At 51.4% G+C, this 24725-nt stretch overlaps 1 protein-coding gene across 1 annotated transcript; it reads right to left on the bottom strand.

The window, feature by feature from the left end:
• Positions 1-397: 397 nt before the first annotated feature.
• On the bottom strand, positions 398-24672 carry PTPA (protein phosphatase 2 phosphatase activator). The gene is made up of 10 exons (XM_085239682.1): positions 24519-24672; positions 22978-23078; positions 21590-21676; positions 16821-16946; positions 15970-16087; positions 14388-14487; positions 13275-13399; positions 12688-12788; positions 8094-8201; positions 398-3637 (listed from the first exon to the last, which is right to left on the bottom strand). The coding sequence occupies exons 1-10, from the start codon at positions 24541-24543 to the stop codon at positions 3563-3565; spliced, it is 966 nt and encodes a 321-aa protein (XP_085095808.1). The 5' UTR covers positions 24544-24672; the 3' UTR covers positions 398-3562.
• Positions 24673-24725: the final 53 nt, after the last annotated feature.

Below are 24725 nucleotides of genomic sequence, written 5' to 3'. Positions count from 1 at the left end.
TTTATAGCAACCAGGAGAACCCCTCCACCCCACAAAGGCCTCTCCTGGCTGCCCAATCAATGTTGCCCCTCAGGGCTCAGCCCTTGCTGGAGCCCAGAGAGCTGGGGCGGCCCTCCTCCAGCTGGGCTCACTCCAGTTCACAGCTTGGCACCATTTTCACAAGATCCCCAGGGCACTCAGGAGTCAGTGAGAAAAGTGCTGAAGGTGAAGCCACGTTAATTAGGACAAACTATTGGCTATTGGAGCATGGACCGGCCTCCAGAAGCCCTGTCCGATTCTACACCTGGGCCAGGAAAACCCTTCTTGAAGAAACAACGAGACACCCATGACCTGTTCCATTGCAGAAGGCTCCCACCAGCATGTCGGCTCGAGTTTGGATAAGTGAATACAGCAGCGATGCCACAACACGGTTCTGGCTTTTATTCCTACCACCAGCACGCGAGGCTGCTTCTCTCAACTCGTACTTCATTTATTACCAGCTGTCACGAGCATTTATAAAAGAGGGCTGCAAAGGCAGAGGCGGGGAAGGCCGGTGGTGACCTGTTGAACACAAAGCAGCAGCAGAACAGCAGCCCCTGAGCCCAGGCACCGCAGCCCAGCACGGCCCAGCTCTGAGAAATGCATTGAAAATCCCAGCTTGCTCAATGGGGAGAAACCCACGCTATGTCTGCTGTGCTCACCAAGGGATGCATCCAAGATGAATGCAAAGATGTTTGACCCAAGATGACATTCCCCACTCCCATCTGTGCACACTCACACAGCCGGCCCCGTGCTGACAGAGAAGATAAGAAACCTAAGCACAGCTACGCCGGCTCCCACCGCTCCTGAGAAGTTCCAGGTATAATTTTCTACAGACGTCCAACAAAGCTGCTGAGCTAAACTGATGCTAGAAGTGCTGAGTCAGCAGCTACGGTAGGACAGGAAAAACATCTGAAGGAAAAGGGTTCCAGTTCTCAGCCTCAGAAACGCGGCTCAAACGGCCTTTGGTCATGAGAGTCTCTGATCTTCAAGAGGTATTTGGTGGCACATCACCCAGGTGCCAAACCCCAGCCGGGAGGGAGGGGCAGACGGAGCACAGTGGTTAAATAAATAAATCAAACGCAGCGTACCACGGAAAGGAGGAGGCTAGCAAGGGTAACAGGCAGCCTGGATGTGCTCGCTTCATGCAGTTCAACGAGTCGGTTTTGGTGCAAGCATGCGGCCAACAAGCAGGCGAGTGGCTCTGCAAAGCATCTTCCCAACACCATAAAGAGGGAAGAAACCCCACGCGGGAGAGACCAACACAGGCACTGGTGCAAAACAGAGACTTTAATTAAAACCACAGTGTTGGGGAGGGGGGGAAATGCTCCGGCCCCAGGCGCTGCTGATGGCAGAGCTGTGGGAGAGGAGCTGAGCCCCGAGAGCCCATGCTCACTGCTGGGAGCTGGAGGAAGGCGAGCAGCCAAGTGCCACCTACAGAGATCCATCTCACACAGTGTAAGACAAGAATGAGCTGCTCCAAGTCCACAAAGCCCCAGCAGAACAGAAGCACAGATTCAGGCAAGCAAGAGCGACCCGTGAGCCTCTTCCCACCTCCCTGGTGGATCCCAACCGGGGACACCATCCCTGCAGAGCGGCAGCAGGGGAAGGAAGCATCTCCTTCCCCTTTTTTGGTGCTGTGTTTCACATTCAGGGTGTCCCTCCCAGTACACAGGGTGTGGATGTCGACATTTCCACCCATCCTTTTACGTGGAAGCCCCGTTTCCATAGGATTACTGGGTGAGATGTGTCCCAGCCCTTGGGCAGGTTTGGGAAGCCACAGGCTTTAGCTCAGCCCTCACCAGCCAGACGCCATGCAGCCAGTTACAGTGTGGTGACACTGCCAGAAGCCACAGCAAGGAGAGGAGATGCAGAAGGAGAAGCTCGAGGTCTGCTCCACCAGAAGCAGGCTCCCAGCAAGCACAGGGCTCCAGCCCTATTCCCACTTGTAAAGCCAAGATGACACACACATCTCGTTAACAATTTGAGATTAGAACAAGACTTGAGTCTTTCATTATTTAAAACGCACATCTGTAGTCGGTTGAGGCAGCTCAGATCCATGCCCTGTCCCACCCAGCTCAGGACAACGGCAGAAAGCTCTGCTTTAGCTCTGCAGCCACCTGCTCGTCGCTTCCTCTTATTTAGCAGCGCATCAGCAAAAGGCAAGCAACCAGAGAAGGGACACAGCTGCCTCCAGCCCCAGCCAGAGCTCACCCCCTGCCAAAACCAGCCTGGGAACCCTAAGATCTCCCCTCCCCAGGTTTGTAGGCTACCTCAGCCAAGACATATGGACACAACAGCTCCAGATATTTCTGCCCTCTGAGCGATGCTGGTGCTGATCAGGACCACGGCTCCATTCATTCCCCCATCTCCAAGCTGCTGCTGGCATTGGAAGCATGCTCCTGCTGCCCAGGAAGCACCAGCAGGGAATGATAGAGAGAAGAGAGGTTTCTCCAGATAAAACCTGCTGTCCTGGGCTAATTATGCTTTTTGTTTCCAGCACAGGTACACAAGTGCATGTTAAGCTGCATGCTTACCCCCATGCTGCCTTCACTCCAGAGATGCCTCCCTAAAAGGGCCGAGGAACATGCTGCTTTATGGGGAAATCCATTGCTATAAGGCTGTCGTCGTAATTTACGACCAAGCAGTAGCAACCTCGTGCCATTGAGGCCAGCCCAGCCCCCGGGCAGCAAAGCACAGAGGAGGAGGAGGAGAGGAGAGCACAGAGGGCAGGTTGGACCCAGATGATCCCTACACAGCAATGAATGTGTGTGAACGTGTGATTCTTTGTGCCCATTAACTACAGAGGGGAGGGAGCCTGAGCGGGTACCACTCAGCAGTCCTTGCACAGCCGTTCCCACAGAGCCAGGGCTCTCAGCTCTAAAACCAGCTCAGACTTCACAGCCTCCTCGTTTCACACGAGAGGTGGTGTTGTGAAAGGAAGAGCCGGGCAACCTTGCAGAAGAGATGGCAGAAGGAGGGAGGTGACTTTCCTTATTAGGGCTAGAGGAGAGGTGGTACCCTGGGCTCCCCGCAGTTCCCCTTTCCCATTTAAGAACCAAGCAAAGGTGCCCTGCTTACAGACACGTGCAGGCTCACACCTCACCCACTACAATGGTTTCCAAACCAAACAGCAACAGGAAACTTCAATGAAATTCCAAAAGGGAAATCGCTGTTACCAGCGCATACACACGTGCCTTCCTCCCCTCCACACCCCCTTCCTCCTGGGAAGGAAAGCAGAGGGTTTTGCTGCCAGACAGCCCCTAGTGAACCCCCTTCACACGCCCAGATCCGCACACGGCAGCAGAGCAGAGAGCACAGCCCCTCGGTCACTTGTGAAACATCCTCGTGGCAGGGACTCGCAGGAGGAGCTGCTCAGGTCCCGTCTCCCGTGCAAGGCCGAGTGCTCTGGGTCTGTGGTTTCCGATGAGGATGTGCAGGAATGGATGGGCTGTGGAACGGGTGAGATGATGAGGAGGGAGTGAAGGGAGGAGGAAGAGAGCCACGCTACACCTCCGCTGCTTCGGCTCCTCCCGCTGCCTCCTTAGGATGTCACAGGCTGGATGGGGAGCAGGCTGCCGAACTTAAAATGCTGGATCACAGGGAACTTCTCCAGGCACTGCAGGAGGGGAAACAAAAAGGGGTGAGTTCAGCACATGTCCCCACTGCCCGCAGGCAGACAGAGCTGCGCCCGGCCCTGGGTGCGGGAGGCAGTGAGCTCAGGGCTGCTGGCTGAGCTGTGTGCTCGCGTGGGGATCAGTCCCACATCCCTCACCCCACATTCCCAGCTGGCTCTTCAGTCCAGTAACACCTCCTATCCCCATCTCCTTCCTTTTAGCCAGACTCCTTTGCTTGCTGAAATTCAGGCCGGGAGCACAAGCAGAAGAGGCGTGTTTATGTCAGCAGCTTTCTCTCTCTCACCACCTTCTCATTGCTCTAGCTGCTCCCTTTGAAGAGCTTCACCCTACAAACCCTTTGAGAACTGCAGAAACCCACAGGGAAAAGGCTCTCCCTCTCCAGGACAGTGCCCACGCTCCAGCTCTGAGCACCATCCTGCAGCCACAAGGCAGTGCCCACGCTGCATTGCAGATTCTCAGGCCTTCAATAAACAAGCACTAGCAATTTTGCTGCCACAGTTTAAGATGCGATCCTATCCCCAAAAATCCCTCACTCCTAGAATTCCTACTCCCATCAGAGAGTAACGATAGGAGCAAGGATCACAGATCAATCTCACACACCCCTCGTGAGGCAGCTCAGTTCAGAGCTGTTTTCTCCAGCTAAGATGGGCTCTGTGCTGGAACAGGAACATCCCTTCTGCTCACCTCTATACCACAGCAGGAAGACCAGCAACTGCTGTCAATGACCACATCCAAGTTTTCCAAAACTTGCCTGTCAGAGCTGCTCAGAGCTTTATTCTTTGAGTCATTACAGATTCAGACTGCCCAAAAGCTCATGCAGAGCATGGAATGGATTCACATCCACACAAACCTCAGCAGCACGTGTGCATCAATTCAATAGCTGGATCTACACTACTATCAGCCACGTTACCCAGGGCTGTGCTGACCAGAAGGGCTGCAGACCTCCTCACTGTGCTGCAATGGGGACTCTTCTACATGGGACATAGTGTCCAGCAGAAGGAAGAAGCACATCCTGCTACAATTAGGGCACATCACCTTCTAAGCTTCCCAAACATTTCCCAAAGGCTCAGAGCAGCCAGCATTTCCCAGCACAACCCCTCCAGCAAGTCCTTGGAGGAAACAGCACAGGATAGCAGTGATGTGAAGCAGTAACGGAGAGAAATTAATACTGGAGATGTTGATGGCTGAAAATGTCATCTCAGCTGGTTCCAAGGGGTCCCACAGAAGACCTGACTGGTTTGGACTCCTAATAAAGAGATTTACCACCAATGGGAAGAGCAAGAATCCTCCCCTTTAACACATCGATAGCACAAGGAGAGATGAGCAGAGAAACTTCTCTCTCCATCAGGGCTAAGACAATTTCTCTGGGTTATTAAAGGCTCCAGGAGACAGGACACTCCTGTGTCACCTGCAGGTGAAACTGCTGCAGTCAATACTAGCTTGACAGAGGGGACAAGCTTATTCCCTTCTTCCTGTCATCCCAATTGTGCCGAAGTCCTGGCTTGAGACTCAACTGGGGAGTAAATTCCTGCATCATATCCAACCTTTAAAGATGGAACTGGGACTAGATTAGTTACAATGGAAAGTATTTCCCATCTGACCGCAGTGAAGAAGGAAAGGTCAGGAGACTCAAAAGCAGGCTCAGGGGAAAAACATCAAGGCTGCTGCTTTAACCACACTCTATTCTGTTGACTTCTTCACTTGCCTTTGAAGGAGAGAATAAGAAAAGCCCTTGCACTTCCAAGCTAACACTTCTGCACCCATCATATTTATATTATAGACACATTTGAGATTTCATAAATACATGGAGCAGAAGATACGCTGCATTGAATCCACTCTGTCCACAGACCCTGTAACCAGCATCCCAGAGTGCATGGATCCAAGCAAGAGCACATGGATGTGCTTAAGCATTGTGTTGGTTGTTTAAAGTCATCCCATAGAGGGGACAGAGAAGAGCCAAAGCATTCACACTGCATTTTAATCAAACCAGACCTGGGAACTGCCGCACTTCTGCCAAGCAAGAGTGGTTTATGAGTGAACATCTGATTTCTGCTGGTCTCCTGCAAGCGACTGAGCCTTCTGCCTTGCTGCCTCTGCACAAAAGCAGTCAGCACTGAGCACTTCCCAGTCACTGCCACACTGCTGGTTGGAGACTCCATCCTGGATTTCATCTGATCTAATTACAGTGTGTGAGCAGAGAGTGAAGATGCAGTGGGAAGAAGGGAGTGAGGAGAAAATCTTGCCCTCACATTAGCCAACTAGACAAAAAAAAAAAAAAAAAAAAAAAAAAAACCATTATAAACCGAAACCTTCCCTCTTCCCTCCCTCCAACCCCAAGTACTGTCACAGATCTTCACTGAGCACGAGGCAAACAGCTTTTGTGACAGTACGTGGGACTGCTGGCTTACTTATCTTCTGCTAACATTGGCAGTGCCTAATTAGAAAAAGACAGCAAAGGTGAAGGCAATGCAGCTGGGAACATCCAGCAGACACGAATTCTATGAGTCTAAGGTGATGTCCACGCTCACCTTTCCTCCCCAGCTGGACAGGAACTGACTGAGACAGCAGTGGGGTGAGAGGCTCCCCTAAGCAGATACCAGGAATCAGTGGGAACTCCCCAGTAGTTTTCTCCATCCAAGTGAACGTAGGCACCGTGCAGTGCCAGGACAAAACACTGCTGCACGAGGACCATACATTTAAGATCAATCCTTTAAGATTTACAAATGTTCTTGGAGCAAGAAGCTAAATTTGAAGTCACACAGCAGTTCAGTTGACTCAATGTCTTCCATACCTTACCCTAAATTTGTGCTGTTAATCTTCCCAGCAGCTTCCACATTCTCCCCCAGCACAGCCACATCTCTAGGTGTTTCTAGAAACCCACCAGTATCAGGTTCAGCATTTCCACAGAGAATGTCATCTGCTATTTAACATGAAAAAGACTATTTTGTGGTGCACCTAGGAACAATTGTGGCCTCTCCCACGCCCTGATGGATTCCCAGAGTTGTACTGTCTACAGAAGGCCAGGTAAAACTGCCAGCACACAGTGATCCCAAAACACCAGTGAACATGCCCTTGCACTGTGGGCACGTCCCTGCCACGCTCCAGAAGGAACCAACCAAGCAGTAACAGGGCACGTTGAGCACCCAAACAGCAACATGGGGTGCCTGGGGGATACCCAAAGGAGAGGGAAGATCACAGGCAGTGCTGTGGAGGAGCAACAGCACTACAGCAGAGCTCTCAGGACTGGGGGCTCCCCGAGATCCCTTTCTCTCACACCAGAGCCTCCAGTTCAGGGTTCCCAGGAAGGCAGTGGTTCCACGACAGAGCTCTGAGCAGGGGCAGATCCACAGGGGCAGCACAGAGGGACCCCTTGGGGGTCGACCCCCAGCCCTACTCTCCTCCTGGAAGCTGGGAGGAAAGCTGAGCTGGGGGCGGAAGGAGCCAGCGGGCCTGGGAGTGACACCTCGCAGATTAGAGAGGTATGTGGCCTGGAACCTAAACACAGGATGTGAAGCACAGAGGAAGGGCTGGGGGAGGGAGTGCACCAAGTTCGGCACAGTTAACCCCTTTGTGCGCTAGAGCTGCCCGCCCAGCCTTTGCCCCACATCCCAGCAACAAACAGGAGCATGGTTGGCCTGAGCAGAGACCACAGGGTGCAGGAATAACTCCTTCAAGCCCTACCCAAGGGGACTGATGCACCTCCCACAGTGGGCAGCTCTGTAATCCGTTGTTCCGGCAGGGCCAGCACAGTGCTGGCCTTCCCAGCAAGAGATGCTGCCTCTCAGCCAGTTCCTGCAGAAGGCCCAGATGTGGCAGTTTCTGTCCTGCTTCCCCAAGCTCAGGGTTAGCTCGAGCAGGAAGGAGATAAGGACAGCCAAAATTGCCCAGTTCTCTCAGTCAGGGTTTGCCAGAAAAGCCTGCAGAGCCCATGGAGAACCACCAAGCCCCGCTGGAGGCTGTGCCTCACTGGTCTGGTGCACTACGTGGACAGGACTCAAAGCCAGCAGAGATGGGCAGGAGGCATTCAACCTGCTTTGGTGCTCCTGAAACATGGGATGGAGGTTTAAACTAGGTCTCCTGCAGCTGGGAAAACAGCAGTGTAGGAATCAGAAGGATGAGTGTGTCAAAGTATCAGTCCTAACTTGGAGACCTGAGACTTGTACTATGGAACGACAAGAATTGGCAAAAGCCATGTCTGAAAGAAGGGCTGTTTTGGGACTGGTTTGTGGCACACATTGTGCAGGCAGGAGCCTTCTTCTGGCCAGCAGCACCCTCTTCTGAGCCACGCAGCAAGGAGCACAGCTGGCTGTGACAGGCCCCTGCACCAACAGGCACGAGATGCAGGCAGCAAAGAACTGATATTCAGCAGACACAAGGACCTGTGTGGCCATTGGGCAAGCACGAAGCAGCCTCCCCTTACCCACCCACAGTGCTCACCTCTGCCTTGTACATGCGGATGAGGCCCTGGTTGACTTTAGACCAGGAGGGTACGGCACTGATGTTCCAGAGCTGGTTGGAATGCTCAGCGAAGGGGCCTGTCTTCATCTGAAAGAGACCCGAGAGCAAGGCTGAGGAGCGGGGCCATGCATGAGCTGTGCACCAGTGGTGACTCACACTCACCATGCTAACACTCCCACCAGCCCTGTGAGCCACACGCCAGCCACTCCACAGTGCTGTCCCCTCCCTCCCTCCCGCTGCAGCCACTGCACATGAAGCCATGGTGCTCCATCTCCCCACCTCCCTGACGAAATTAAGCCTTTTCCTGCCACACTTCTCTAATCAAACCTTCCTATGCACACCTCCCTGTTGATGGCTGTTATAAAACCCCACATAAGTCCTATTCTCCCTCCAAGTAGAGCTTGGCTTAACGCTGTTCCAATTCTACCCAGAAACCTCCCTGTTCAGCACTGCTGGGCTTTCCAAGAAAATGACTCATTCCCTATTCAGATAATCAACAAGCAGCACAGACAACCACTGCTGCCTTTCCCCGTATGCAGAGGGCAGTGCAGGTCAGCAGCAGCCCTGCATCCACACCTGGGAGAGGAGGGGACTCACTAAAGCCCCACTCCAAACATACTCCAGAGCTGCAGCTTGCTTGCTTGCAGCCACACACCTTAGGGTGTTTTTTTGCTTAAGCACTCTGGCGTTCCTCTTCCCAGGAAGAGGGGTGTGGAGGAGGCAGGACAAGGGAAAAGCTGCAATCATGGATGGTTGCATGCAGATTCCCTTGGTGGCTCTCTCTCTTCTTCTCCATGAACAAAAACAGACCCTCAGGGAGAGGAAGAAATATAACGCAGCCTCTCCGAGTGAGCAAAGTTCCCATGACATCAGAAACCACAAGGCCGAAGCTCACGCTAGAAAGGAGCATGGGGGGAGAGGAATCTCTTGGACTCTTGCTCTCAGCTCCAACAACCGACTCCTTCCCTCCACGCACAGAGAGGCCTGGCATGAGGGTGGGAAAACAGCCTCCAAACACAGTGCTCTAAAAGGAAGCGAGGCTGCTCGATTCGCTTTGGGAAACTGCTGCTGCCCTTCTGCAAGGTCTGCATGGCAGTAAAAAAAAGAGGAGGAAAAAATAAACATTACCTGGAGGACAACAAGCTTCAAACGGGCTGACCTCAGGCTGCAGCTGTTTTGCACAGACCTGTCCCCATTCCCCTCTATCGCTCTCACGGGCAGGGGAATGAGTGATGAGCCACTGAGCCATCCCCGCTCCCCTGCGCCGTGCATGTTTCCCTTGCAGATACAAGATGAAACGTGCAGATAGACAAAGCACAACATCATTTGACAGAGCCGGCGTGCCATCAGGCAGGAGGATTTGGCAGTGGTGGGCACCACACTACAGGCTGCACGTGGCAGGGGAGCATGGAGCACGCGCGTGGCTGAGCCCCATGTGCTGGGCAGCTCGGTGGGCACAGAGCTTCCCCTGGTAAGGCTGATTTGCTGATAGGTGTTTCGATGCCAAACCTTCCTCCAGCATTGCCATCCTTCGTATGGCCCAGCTTGCAGCAGCCCTCACACGCGTGCTTTGCTTTTCTCCTCATTCCTGAGCTGCAGCAGACTATCAGGGGGCAGCCAGCTCAGCCAGCCGGCCCCAAGCTCCAGCTCTGTTGGCTCCATAAGCCCCTGGCACAGTTGTGACCGCAGCCCACTGGACCTTGCGTGCCCAGCAAGGGGAGGCATGGCTATTGTTTCAAAGTGGGGCGGAGGGGAGAAAGGGGACGAGGGAGAAAATGAGCTCATTCCACCCACAAAGGGAGAAGAGGGAGAGAAACAGAGTGAGCTGGGGGGAATGAGAGCGGCAGCGAGCGCGCTGCAGTCCCGCAGTGACCCCAGGGGAACGGAGTGAGTCAGAGCAGCCATATTGAGCAGGAAATTACTCACAGACGCTGCGTTCCTGCCTCTCAGTTCCCAAGAGAATCAGCCTTTTGTAAATGGTTCCTCTGTCAGTAACTGGGGGAGGGGGACGGCTGAAGCTGTGCTTTCCTGTCAGCTCCTTCCCTTCCAGCCGAAACCCGAGCCCTCCCTTCCCAAACCTCCAAATTTAGAAGCCAGATTGAAGATGAAATTCTTGCTGCCTGCCCTGGGCTCTTAAAGCAACACAGCCCCGGCCTCGCACCTCCGCACGTCTCCTGCAGGAAGGTGCCTGGGGAGGCGACTGTTTCAGCAGGCTTTGGTTTCAGCAGGGTCAGGAGCTGGCAGCCTCTGCTCGGGGTTTTGTCCCATGCTATGCAAGGACAGCATCCACGCGGTTTTTGCAATCCCCAGAACCCTCCCTTGCATTCAGAGCACAGAAGCAGGCAGGATCCCACCACGGCAGCAGGGCTGCTGGCTCCATCACATGCTGGGATGGTTCCAAACCAACCTCATACCCTCGGGCATCTCCCTGCAGCCTGCCTCAGCAGAACAAGGTGACAGCAGGGGATAGCTCAAGCTCTAGCCACCTCCATAAGCCTCCCGTTCAAGGACCAAGCATTAAAAACACCCCTCAGGTTAGCCAACAACAGGTCAGCTTGCAGAAAGCTTGCTGCCATTCCATGTGCAGCAGGGTGGTACTGCAGGGCGGAGGTTTCAGCAGGTTCAAACTGGACATCATCTCCCTGTTACTTTAAGAGTCTGAGGTTTAAATATACACGTGGCAAACACCAGCACGGCATACATTCATATCCCTGAAACGTCACCCAGAGGCTGAGAAAAAAATATCTGCTCAAGAGAATATTCTCTTGGTTGAAAGGAAACAACGTAGCCTGGTCACAGCTTGCTGAAACAAAACCTGTTCTCGGGTTGGTAAAACCTCCCAGACCCACTATGGGAACTGCTGCAGTGTTTGCTATTTGCTCTACACCTTTATGGGAGAGCTGTTTTCAGATGAATAGCTCAGAAGGAAATAATGTCATTCATTTATTAAAATCATTAATCCCTTGTACCTTTTTCCCCCTGCTATTTTTGTTTTGTTGTTGATTCTGGAGCAGCAGCAGCAGCACACAGGGCTGCCCCAGCCCCCCCTACTGGCAGGAACAAACTTTCTGGGCATCTGAAGGAGAAAAATCCCATTTTAAAAAGCAATATCTTTAAAAAATAAAAATAAAAATAAAAAAGCAGTGCTTGCATGAATATGGATTGCGAATATTACACGTTTGATGATTCAGCTTGTGGCGATCTCTCAGTGGCTCACACCAGAGAGGAAGCTTCCCTGCCACCAGGTGGCACTGAGGAACTCAATAGAAAAAACTCCACGATCCTGAGTAAGTGTGCAAAAGAGAAGTGAAATCACTTATTAAAAATGCCTGCTCAGAAGGTACCTTTCTGCAGGCCAAAACAGAGTGACCTGAAGCAGTCTGGTGCTGTGTATTTTAAATTGTACATGTCATCTGTGTACTGCAGAACCCTCTGCACATGTGAAGAATTGCGTGCTCTTACATTTTTAACAGGCTAGTACTCTGTCTGGATAGCACAGAAGAAAACAAAATGCATCTTTGCTCCCACTTCCCATGAGGGTGAAGCAGGAATGGATTTCCTGTCCTCAGCTCAGTCTCTTCACCATCCACAATTTAGCTCTGCTCTGGAGGTTAAATCCTGCGAGGTGCTGAACACCAACAAACCCTACTGGATTCAGCACGACTTGATGCTGCACCTCCTGGGGTTTGGGCCAAAGGCTCCTATGAAAATTTCCTACATGAAAAGCCGAATTCACACTCTGTAACCTCCCTTCTCATCTAATTACCAAAAGTGAGAAGCAAGGAGGGGGAAAAGCAAACAGAACAAATGGGCAGAACTGCACTCCATCCTTCAAAATTAATCCCATCAACTCCTGCTTGCCATAGACAGGAAATCCCCTGCACAACAGAGCATGTGGTTCTCACTGTCCCTGCCCAGACCATGCAGCAAGGTTGACAGTAAAAGCATGGCCAACTGAGGGAAACCATAAACCCCTTAATTTAGAAACACTGCTGGTGGTTGGCAACACACTGAGTATCAGTAGCCCAAGGGCCCTACAGAATTTGAGCAGAAATGTGCTGCTGATAGTGGTCCTGAGAACAGCTGGGCTAACCTCAGCACTGTCTCCCATCCGGATTATTCATGCATTTAATGAAGAATCTGCTCTGATCTGGAGAAGACCAAACTGCACAGAGATATGGGACTCTGCCCTAAGCAAAGGGAGACCCAGGCAGTGCCCAAGGACTGGAGGGAAGGGAGGTTATCTTGGCAGGCCCAGCTGTTCTGCAGCTCCCACTTCATCTTTCTAGCACACCTGCTAGCACCAGTCTTCTCCATCCAAGTTCCCACTGCCTGATCCAAGGCTGTTTGTTTGCTCTTGTGACAGCTCCCTTCAATAGCAATTCACAGCCCATCTCCCCTAATCACACTTTCCCCTCAATATTCCAGTTTGAACTCATTCAAGGAGAGCACCTCAGACACAACAGTGGTTCTTCTGCACAGCTCCATTACAGCAAACAGAGGAGGAAGAGAAAACCAGAGCCAGAGCTAACTGCCTAGTATGAGAAGAACTTCCCTGTGGAAAAATCCTCACCTCTGTAATGAAGAGGATGCACTCCAGGAACATGAAGTCCTTATGGTTTTCATTTACCACCTTCTCATCAACAAAGTGTCGAGGCTCCAGATTTGGATGGTCTGAAAAGAGTAAAAAACAACAGAAAGCACCTGCGTGGCATCCCTTTCTGAGACCAAATTCAGTCAGGCTTTGTCCCATCCCTCTTTCACACGAGGGCTCTCCCACCAGAACTTTTCAGAAATCAGCACAGAGCCACTGCCTTCCACCTCACCTCCAATGCCTTAGTAGTGAAAATGGTAAACTCCCCAGGGCAGAAAACATGTACTCTAGTGCCAAAACCAGGACTCTCTTCTCAAAAAGCTTGCAGTCATTGCAACAAAGACAGGTGTACTGTACATGGAAGCTTTCCACCTCCTGGTCTAAGCAACTAGCTTTATTTGGAAACCTGAGAAAAAAAATCCAAGCCCCAAGCAAAGTCTGCTGCTGTATTACACACAAATCTGACACATCTGAATTTAAAAGTCAGTCTCAAACCCCATTATCTTTGCAACCTAGACAGACAGGGCAGAGGGCAGGCTGGGACATGAGCAGATTTTCATTAGTACCTATCAGCTGGGAACTGCCCCATATGAAAGGCAGAAACTGGAAGTCATCCAAGCCCCAGACGCCCTGGCTGCCAGCAGGTTCCATCCTGTAAGTCTTCTGAAGTTTTCGCATCACTTCTAGGTACCTGAGACAAAAGAGAGGGAAGAGCTCAGACAAGGCTGTCTTCTGGACTCCAGACACAAAATCCAGATCTCTGCCTTCACACAGGAGATCCAAACAGACCATCCACTCTTGGAAGGCCCCATGCTCACTTTCGAACCCAACAGAAAAGCATAGATCAGGTTTAACAGCTGAATAAGCACCAAAAGTTGGTCCTGGGAAAGAGCAAATGGCCCAAGCTAACAGAAGGAAAACGATGAGCTCCCAGAGCAAGGCCCACTTTGATTAAGCTGCAATCAATGAACATTCAGGATCACCTCTCTTCAAACAAGTTTTCCAAACCTTTGTAACCAGGTGGAAAATTAAAGCTGGAAGTACTACTGAAGATTGTTTTCATGCCAGAGATGCAAATTGCATTAGATCTCTGGACTCCACATGCCAAGTCCAGTGGTTTTATAGTGATAAAACTCCACCTCCTGGGCTGGAAACACATCTTGAGGAGCAGTGGAGGCCTGCCAGCTTCACAGATTACTTTTTTTAATGCCTGAAGAGATATAACATCTGACCGGATATTTCTGACTATCACAGAACTTCATCCAAATACTCTTGCAGTATCAGTAACATTCCAGAAAGGCACACACCTCTAATAGATGATGTGCTATACTCTATTAAAAAGCACATGTGCTTCCTAAATTTGTCTTCACTTTTTTCACTTTGCCCTTCTTGTGTAGGCCAGCAAGCCCTTCAGCACTCATGTTCTTTAGCCAGGCACAGAAGCCCTTGTTTTATGCAGCTCATATCCCAGTTAAAGGACCTCCTTATAGTTTCTCACTTCCAGATGGCCGTGGATGAGTGGAAGGGAGAGGCCACAATCAGCCCAACTTACAGGAGGAGTGCCATGTATAGAACACATGGTAGCGTCTCACACATCTCAGACAGCTGGAAGGGGTTGTGTCTGGGATCTGCCCTCAAGTGGCCCAACGTTTCCAGCCCTTCTCCTTCTGGTATCTCACCTGTTAAATACTTTAAAGACAATGGCCATCTGGTCATCCACTCTGAGAACACCTATTTTGCAGAGGCAGCAGAGAAAGGCTGCAAACGCAGCTTCATGTCCTACAGTGAAAAGAAATGAGATGTGACATGGGTGTTTCTGGTCCTGAAGACAACCTTATGGTGAGTACAACAGCTCTTCAAAAATCAAAGCAGTCATATTCCCACAGAAGAAGCCCCTGCCCACTGTCCCTAATGTGCTGCCTTATCCTGTTATGACAAGAGCTGACAATATTTCATCCCCACACAGCACCCACCCAAATTACGCCTTCCAGATATTTGTAAGGTGGTTGTTAACTTTGAGAGAAAAGTTCTTGAGGAAATGCAGCTCCAAGTGGGGGTGCTGGGAGCAGGGCAGGGCCTTCCCAGGAGCTCAGCACAGCAGTCTGTCTGCTCAGAGGATATGAGAGAACTTCACATCTGCAAGTAAACAGATTTCCTCCCACTTAAAAATATCTGTGTCAGAAGGATGCAGATCCCATGATGCTGGCAGGAACAGATCGTCCCAGAAGGTACTGGGATCTCTGGCTGACCCTCTGCAGCTTGGTCCTCCAGCTAACAGCAGGGAAAAGAAACAACCAGCAAAATCAGAGCAATGTCTTTGTGGAAGGGACCACAGAACTAGGATCAACAGCTCCACGTGGTAAAGAAGTGCAGCTCCCAGTGTAGGAACAACGTACATCCATATTCCAGTCACCCTCAGTTAGAACACTTGGGACACTTGGTTGGGACACACAGGAGGGGAGCAAAGGCTGAAATTCCTTCCCTGAGCTGACAAAACCCATGCCTGTGGGTCCTTTTCCAAAGACAACATCTCCCCCTGGTGCCAATGAGCTGCAGCTTTCCTAGCAAGCACTGCTCAACTTCCAGCTCTTCATCCTTTAACTCAAGTCCTCCTCCTCTTCCCCTCCCTGCCCAAATCTGAAGTCATCTTTCTTTGTATCCACAGCGTCCTACTCTTCTGACCTTTGCTTAGCATACCTGTCTCAGCACACCTGTCCTCCAGACAGAGGAGCAAAGCACGCAGTAACCACATGGTTTTAAACCAAAGATTCTGCATTAGGTCTAACTGAAGCCAGAGTGGTTACTTCAGCCTGCAATTCAGTATCTCCTCAGGTACAAAATGCTTCAACGTTCAGATTTTAAAGTCCTTCTCTAATCAGCAGTGTCACCTCCAAGGAGCACCAGACCCCGAGACACTTCCTGCTGTCTACGACCTTGCTTCCCTTACTTCCAATATAAGCAATCACATTTTATTCCTCTAAGTTGTCTGTTGTGGATCAGCTGTGCAATACTGCTATATGCAGTACAGCTACTCCTAGAGTTCATCCCAGAATGGCCTGCACAGCTCGATTTATGTTTCCTCAGATGAGACATGTGAAGAGTGTCACAACCCACAATGAATGCTGGGTGAGGAAGAAAGTGTTTGTACCAAACTGACACAGAGAAAACTGGCTAAAACATATTTAAATACACCCAGCAGCAGGCTCCAAAGGGTCACTACCTAAAGGAGAGCAGTCTCAGCCACTGAACATGCTCAGGTACCTGTGCCATAATCAATGCGGGTGGAGTTCCCCACGGATTCTTTCAGGTACACGGCCACTTCTGGTGCAGCGCTGGCCAAATGTTTGGGGATCACTGTTGCCACCAAATTTTCTGCTTCCTGGAAGACACAAAAGACTCCCCCAAGTGAGTGTACATCTGTCACAGTCCCCAAGGGCAAGACAATGCTCTCACACTGATGCAGAGTGGGGAGCTACAATGGTGCGCTCTTACATATGTAAGAGCCAGCAGTGACAGAGGAGAGAATTTGCTTATTCTAGAAGCAGAGAAATGGAATAATTCTGGGAAAGCTCATTCTAACACCCATCCAGGCCACATGTATCCTGCAGAGGAAAGAAAAAAAAAAAAAAAAGATACATCAGCTCAGTTACCCACAGGACCAAAGCATTAACAGAGCAGCAGACCACCTGCAAAAGGACATTCCTGCTTGGACTCTGTGCCACCTCCAGAGCTTGGTGCAGGGCATGTACTCTGAGCTGAAGAACATCAAGCAGTTTCACAACCTTCCTCTGATCTTCTCTGTCATCTGTTCGCTAATAGTTACAAAGCAAAGGTCTTCCTTGGGCTTGAAGGACCCCAAAGGCTGATTCAGGACTTGGAAACCCATCAAAGAGCATTTATGTGACCACATGGTCTCATAAGAGGTGAAGACAGCAACAAATCAGAAGTAAGCGATATAGATCAAGAGAAGGATCCTTCTCAGCTTATCTGCACAACTCCTTTGTAGACTGCTCACTTGCCACACAATGATGGAATCATTCTGTTATCCCTGCTAAACATGCTGCCCTTCTGTAGGAGCTGCATTTAACATTGTACATGAAAGACATGCTCACCTGGTCTAGTTTGGCGTACCAAGTCCTGAAGGCTTTGTTCCCAAAGCGAGAAGGTTGATCCACTGGTGGGGTTTCATCGATCCATCTGTCAAGTGTGTTCAGAAGAGCCACCAGCTTTTCAATTGGCTACAGAGAGAAGAAAAATGAGGGGTCATGGTCTGTCACGAAACAGAGCAATCCCTCAGGCCTCTGCCCTGGCTTGGAATTGTTGAAGCCCACACCGCCCTCCTCAAGGGTGGAGGGCAGGAACAGCATGTGCCAACTTTCCCCAAAATGCAGAAGGGCCAGGCAACCCTCCCTCCCTCCTCAGATCAGCCCAGTACAAAGCCCAGCCTGAGGCAGTCTCTCCAGTCGCCCACACAGCCTTTCATCAGCTGCAACAGTACTATCTATGCTCTAAAACCTCAGGGAGAACAGCTAAAGCAAGCTCCTAGCTGTAGGACACGCAGGACTGAGTAGCAGGGAAGTGTCACACGATTCAGAGATCTCCAACAAAACTCAGTCACTGTATCTTCAGGGTCCTGTGTGCCCCACGCAGCACGTACCATACAGTCACACCAGTGGCTGTGTGGTCTTGTAGGTAAACTTCCCTTCTCAAGGCCTCTAATCCTGTCCTGGAACATCTCAGGAGCCAGGATTTGCAGAGAGGGTGTTTGCATTTGTACAGCACCCAGCACAACAGGGCCAAATCTCAATTCTCTTAGAGTAACAACACTGCTACAAACTTGCACCAGCCAGACTGCTAAGGCAGCTCCAACCCCATGATACCCAGTGCATGCTACACCTTACAAAAATGCATAGGCAAAATGCAGTCCATCCTGAGGATGAGACAGCCTGGCTTGCCCCAACAGTCTCATCAGAGCAAGGATGAGAAGCTCTGGGTTCTAAGAAAAACATCTCAGTACAAGAACAATGCTGATGGGAAGACAAAGACAACAGCAAGAAAAAAGAGCTGATTTCTTGCATCCAGTGCTGGAAGGAAAAAGTGAGGAACATGTGCATGATTTAGAAGAGAGTGACCAGAGAAGGCACACCAGCAGCCACAAAGGAAAAGAAGCGAGATCCAGAGAGCCACAGGCAACACAGTATGGTGTCTCAAGTACTGTAGGCCACTATTTAAGAAGCTTCAAGCAGTTTTATTAGGAGACTCTGCTGACAACCCATGGAGCCTGCCAGAGGGCCTGGGATTCTCCCTGCCCAAATACAAGCAGCCAGAGAGCCATCAGATGCCACAGCAGCTGGCCAGGCCCTGGGCAATGTAGGCTCCTCTGTCTCGAGAGGAGATTCCTCCTTCAAGGGGACAAAGAGGACAGCAGAAGCAGCGGCTGGTTTGACTTTGCTGGAGGCATCGACCGTGTGAAGCCGGCTGGTCTCCTGGGCTGTGGTTCAATTCTTCCTGCTGCCTGCCGGGAGGATGAAGAAAGAGCCGAGACCAGCAAGTTTCCAGCCCTTGAAGTGCTACTTGAAGGGGGTGGGGAGAGAGACAGCCACGGCCAAGCTGGACAGCAATCCCTGTCCCCTCTGAACCCACGAGAAACAGTCTCACAGCAGCACAGTATCCTTCTGGCAGCACTCCTTGGAGCTCAGGACGTGGTGGGATCAGAGAGTGGGGACAAGGATCAGGAAGGACAAGGATCCACTCATTCCACAGGACTTCAGCACTTGGCTGATGAGCAAGGCCAGGGGCTGAGAGGAAGGGCAACACCTCACCTGAGCACACCAGGAATGCAGAGGACCAAAGCACAAGCGTGCTGAGGGACAGAGGTCCTTTGGGGAGGCTGCACGCTTGTGCCAAGGATCTGCACAGACCAAGGCAGCACAGCCCTCTTTGCTTCACTCTATGCTGCAGAAGCTCAGCACCTCCCCACTGCAATGGGTCGGGTTTGGACTCAGCTCCATCCCTTCCTGGCTATTGCATTCCCCTCCAATTAAGCAACAGCATCCTCAGCACCGGGTTGCATTAAATAATTAAATCGTGCTGGTGATTTATCCGCCGGCACCAGCAGCTCATTATGAGCAGCTCCCGTATTTCAAACCCCTCTCAGCAAGCACTCAGAGCTGCCTGGATAAATGGTTGCTGAGGACGGGTTTCTTCCCCCTCCCCAGATCTGCCCGCAGGCCTCGGGGAGCACAGAGTCCAACCTCCCCATCCCCACTCACTTGCTTTAAAAGGATTAAAAAGCGCAGCCCCACTGAACGCGGGTGAGCAGGACCCAGCTGCCGGCTCAGCCGTGCCAATAAATAATTAAAGAGATGCGGCTCGGTTTGGGCTCACGGCCCTTTGAAAAGGGGTTATTAAAAGCAGCAGCTCCCATTGTCCTGCAGAGGAAACTTGTGCAGCCGGGGCTGACCCCAGCAGGGGGAGGGAGGGGAGCAGCGGGGCTTACGGGAACACAACCATCAGCACCACTGCAGCCCTGTTTTGCCTGGCTGGGTTTTTAAGCTCTATTTTTGCTTTACCTTTCCAGTGATCAAAGCAAGGACAGCCACCGCACCCCCCCTTGCTCTCTTTGCTCTTCCTGTTGTGCTGATTTCGCATCGCCTTGACCCCGAGTCTGCCGCCGGTCCCAAAGGAGAGCTGCAGAGCCTCGTGCAGAACAGAGACCTGTCAGCATCACTCCCAGCAGGGGCAGGAGGAGGTGCTGCAGAGGCATCAGAGCAGCCAGGGCCACCCGCAGGGAGCAAGTCTGATGCTGGGGCAACTCGCACCCTACCTGAGTGCTGAAATTAGGGCATTTTCTGCTTCCCTTTATAGAGCAGAGCAAGCCATGAGGTCAGCCAGCTTCCCCCAATACTGCTGGGCAGCGGGCTGCTTAAAGGAAAGGTTTGCCCCTCACGCAGTCAGCATTAACCTTTCCCCTTGCTGCACTGCTGCTCTGAGCAAAGTCAGCTCTGAAAGCCCACCGCAGGCTGCAGCCCAGCACCCGCTGCACAGATCCCATGTGAGAACTACTCCCTGCAGGAGAAGGCAGGTCACAGCCTGCTGATATCACACAGCCCCTGCAGATACAATGCCACCCAATGTCTCCAGCAAAACTCCAGACTTCTCAGCAGAAGAGGAGCAAGCTCAGCCAATCTCAGAAGGGGCTCAGCCCCCAAAGGACCAGGCTCTCACTCCAGCAGACCGTTTGCTACTGACACACACCGCTACAGAACCTATTAAGCTGTCTCTTTCAAAGCAGAACAGACCGTGCTTGCAGAGCAATACTGTAAGTCGCAGAGGATACGCATTCAGCGGAAAGGATTCCAGGAGGTCATTGCCAAAGGAAGGCATCTCCAGCATTTGATCAGGGAGGAAGATGGGACAGCACAAAAGCACATCAGCAGCAGGTACGGCAAAAGAGAAGAAAGCAGAGCAGAGATGCAAGCAGAGGCCACAAGGGGCTGAGCCTTTAAAAGCAAAGATAAGCAGTTTGATCTACAAACAAACCTGCATGAACAGGCAACCTCATCAACAAGGCGACCCAGGGGATGCTCCACCTGTGCCTCCAGTCACGGGTTATTGCTCTCCCCCACGCGAGGGGAATGGGACATGTTCCCTGCCACATCCCCAGCAGCTGGGATCACATCTCTTGTTTATTGCCTGTACTGGGGCTGTGGGTGGATCAATTCACTCCAAGAGGGACCTGCTGCACAGACACAGCCCGACGGCCTCTCCGAGGGGGTGGAAGAAGAGGGATTTTTTGTTCCTCCCTTTTGTTCATTTTTAATGCTTTGTTTCCCTAGAACTGCTCTATGAATGAGCAAGATTATGACAAAGGCAAAACTCAAAGGTGAAATACAAACAGTAGAAAGCAAGAGTGGCATTTGACGGCACATTCTACCGAATTAAAGGAACAAAGGGTGGACACAAAGCCTGTTAGAGAGGCATTCGTTATCCCTGATCCCCCCCATGAAGTACAAGCAAAGTTTCTCATTCACACATGGACTCCTTGAAGAGAAGGCTGGACTTTACATGCCTGTTCCAGACATAAATGGCTAGGTTAAAGATCGTTGTAGGCTGCCTTCCCACACAAGAATCAATCTATAAACATACAGTTTTCCATTCCACCTAGATCTTCTCTAGCCAGACTGTTCCCAGCTGTCTTGCACAGCTGTGATAAGCTTTAACAGTGAAAAGATACCGAAGAATCTCCTCATTCCAACACGAAACAAGGGAGGAGAATTCAGCATGCAACATGGAAGCACAGCCAGCAGCCAGCACATGCTCTGCAGTTCACTGCAGCACCCATAGCGACCTCAGAACAGTCATACACATGACTGGGGGAAGGCAAAAGCAGCAGGGAAGATGCCCTCCCTCCCCTCTGGCTCTAAAACACTACGCCATGTCCCTGACAAGGTAAACGGACATTAGAACTGACCCAGCACCACTTAGATGAGGTCACACAGAGAATCAGTGGGAGAAGCAGGAGCAGTACGGACTTCTCTCCGAGGGAGTATCACATCTACAAAACAATGCTGGTTGAAGCCAGACTGTAAAATCAGGGCCAAAACACATCCCTTCTGAAGCTTCCTTTCCATCACCAGTTTCTGTCCACCCGTAGCTTGCTTCATTTCCTAACAGCAAGCACACAGAGCCTCTGCACCGGGAAGGAGCAGCACAGGCTGACATTTACATCCCCAAACACAGCCCAACTATATTTATTCTCCCAGATTAAGTTGTCAGCTCATCCCTTGCTTAGGAGATACTCGCTGTAGAGACCAAAATAAAAAAATAAATCAAAAGCAGCAAAAAAGGAGAAACAAGCAGATCTAAACTCTCCTCCTACCTCTGAAACGTTGTATTCACAGGTCAGTTTTCTGCCCTTGACACCTTCGTTCAGGGTGAGGATGAAGCCCATGTAATCTGCGTATGCCTGCAAACACATCCAAAAGAGCAAGGTGTCAGTGAGTACCCACAGTCTGTTTGAATAAGCACTGCAGCATGATCGTGCTCCTGCACACCAAGGGAACCCTTCCCAGAACACAGCATTGCTTTCTTGGAGACAGCCAGGGCACAGGGCTTGCTGTGAGGTTATTGCTATTTCTGGCAGACCTTGAAGGCAGACGGTGATTGCACCAACAACTCTGCATTGCTGAAAAAAATTACGGAGAGAAGAATTTAAGAAAGCTCACACCGCCCCTGAAATCCTTCTCTCAGCTCCCTGCTTCTTATCAGGTCAAATTCACACTCCCTGGCTCTGCAGAATCTGTGGTGTCCAGACATTCTGCTCCACACTGCTTCTCCCAGACCTGTCATTACCTCTTCTTTTCTCCTTCTGGTCTCCTGTACACATGCATGATGGAGAAGTGGGAAACAGCCCAAATTCCCCACCGCTGTGCTCTCTATATGAGCTGCTTTTGAAATACCACATGCAGAATAGCTCAGTAGCTCTAACTCTGTGGAATGGTTAGACTAGCACACAGCTAGCTCTTGCTCCTTGGGACTCTGTCACACAGAAATCCAGAGAGGAGCAAATCCTCAATCTCAGAAGATTTAATAAAGGGAACTGCAATCCCCAAGTTTGCTAGAGAGCTGGCTACAGTAAGCTTCTCATAAGACATTAAGCAAGAGTTCGTTCTGCTGTTTAGGAACAAACAGGAGAAACAAGTCTAGGCCATCACTGCCATCTCTTAAAGGCAGAGAACAGAGAATCTGCCTCTTCCACCTGCCCCACAGACACTATAAACAAAAATTACCTAGTAAATTGAAGGCTTTGGCTCTAGAGCCCTTTCCAGTACAGCACAGTGGGAAGGCACCAGGAACCAACCCACTCTGATGTCGTAAGAGGGCCAGACAGCCAGATCACATTCAAGCTGAATTCAAACAGCGTTGGGTAAAGCTGGTACATCACAACATACAGGTTATGTGGGATGAAATAGTTACCACTCGGCATGTTGGCAGGGAGCAGTAATAATTCTTACACCTCTCTTATCTCCCTCAACCTCTGGGCTCTCCCCGGCTCCTTTGTCTGAGCATTTGACTGCCAGACTCCACAGCTCACTGCCAAGTCATTTTCCTACATACAGGCAGCGACTCCTGCTTTAACACACATCAATTAATTTCCCATGGCTTGCCCAAACCTGCTTTACACCTAGAGGCGGTTACCAGTCCAGACTCAGCTGCCACTGTAACATAATAAGCACTTACCGGGTTTCCCTGAACCCACAGTCATACCTGAGAACGTTTCCACTTGCCCATGTCAGAAACCATGTTTATCTCCTTTCTGGGGATCATGAAGCTCTGCTGGAGGGGAGGAGCCATCTCCTCTGAATTGCCTGGGAGATACAAGAAAGAGGTGAAACAGAGGCAGCGGAGGAGAAGCAATTCCTCTCTCAGAAAGCAACATTAATGTCCCAGGAGACTGAAAGCAAACAAATCTATCCCAGCTCGTGCCTTTATCTCACCAAGTCCTGCTCGCCAAGCAGTATCCTCTCAGTAACATTCCCTTGAGGACACTTGAGGCCCTCAAGAAGAAGGTTGCATTACATTCACTGTCTCTACTGAAGACGGGTTCCCCATTCAGAGAGAGAAGCCTGCAGGAGCTAGCAGTGACAGCATCCCGCTAGTTTCACTATTTCTAGGGTGAACAAGCCTCGGGTCATGCTAAAGCACTAAGCTTTCCTGACAAACCACCTGTTCTCAGGGTGCTAAGCCTGAGCTGCATTTCCCTAACAAGGACAATTCCTGCAGACAACACAAGAGCAATTCAGTAGATGGCAGCCCAGAGCAGCGCTCCCCATTCCAGAAGCACTGAGGATGCCGGCACGCAGCACCTTAAAGATCGACTCTACAAAGATCATTTTGAGGCAGTTTGCAGTCTTTTCTGTAAGCACGACTTTTACCATAGAATCAATAATAACTATCCCAGTTGGAAAGGACCCACGAGGATCACTGAGTCCAACTCCTGCCTCCATGCAGGGCCACACAGCAGCACGAGGCAGCAGAGCTGACCACTGTTAAAGAAACCAAGGACTAATGTGAATTCATGAATTCTATCAGGGTCGCCCCGCTCATCGTATGAACCCCAGAACACCTTCAGGCCTCTGCCTGCTCAGCACCAAGAGCAGCACTTCAGTAACCGCACAGCACAGTGCTCCACAACACGCACTGGGACTCCTTGAAGCGTTTTTATAGGCTGCATTTCCAGAAAAATGCTGCTCAAGAGCAAAGGGAGCCCTACTCCTGTGCTGGGCAGACCAGGGAAAAGGGAACCCAAAGTCCTGGGAAACAGGGAGAACCTGCTATGGACGTATCACAAAAGTTTGGGAAATTACTGAGGACGGAACTTCCCCATGCTGCGAGCTCTCTGTCTGAAGAGCGATGTCACCTCCTTGCCTGTCCCGTCTGCCCGCGAGTTTTGCTTAAGAGAATCAGAGGAACCACGCAGGAGGGCTGAAGGGGAAGCCGTGCTCCTCTCCTCCGAAAACCCAGCCTTAAACTCAGAACCACCGCTTCGGAGCCCCTTTTCAGAGCAGCGTCCGACACGAGCACGGCGGATCCCTCCCGGCCGAGGAGCCCCGGCTCGCACCGCCCGGCCCGGCCCGCGCTGCAGGCCCACGCTCGGCTCGGTCCGCTCCGCAGACACCGCTCCGCTGCGGACACGCAGAGAGGAGCGACGGCTGCGGGGGGTCCTGCTGCCGCGAGATGAACCCCTGAGGAAAGCCCCGGTCCCCCGCCAGCCCTCGGGGCACCGCGGCCCCTGGCCCTGCCCTCACCTGCCCGCCGCTCGCTCTCTGCCATCTTCCCGGAGGCCGCCGCCGACTCTCACCCTTCACCTCTCACCTCTCACCCCGGACGCCGAGGCCCCCGGCGGCCATCTTTGAGCCGGGCACGCGCCGCCCGGCCCTGTCTATCTGTCTGACCGACCTCCCTCCCGACCGCCAGTTGTGCCGTTGTCTACACAATGGCATGGAGGCGACCGT

Source organism: Meleagris gallopavo, chromosome 19 (genome assembly GCF_905368555.1).
Source record: "Meleagris gallopavo chromosome 19, MGAL_WU_HG_1.1, whole genome shotgun sequence".
NCBI classification, from domain to species: Eukaryota; Metazoa; Chordata; class Aves; order Galliformes; family Phasianidae; genus Meleagris; species Meleagris gallopavo.
Note: the sequence above shows the minus strand (reverse complement) of the source record. Positions and strands in the feature narration are given on the sequence as shown.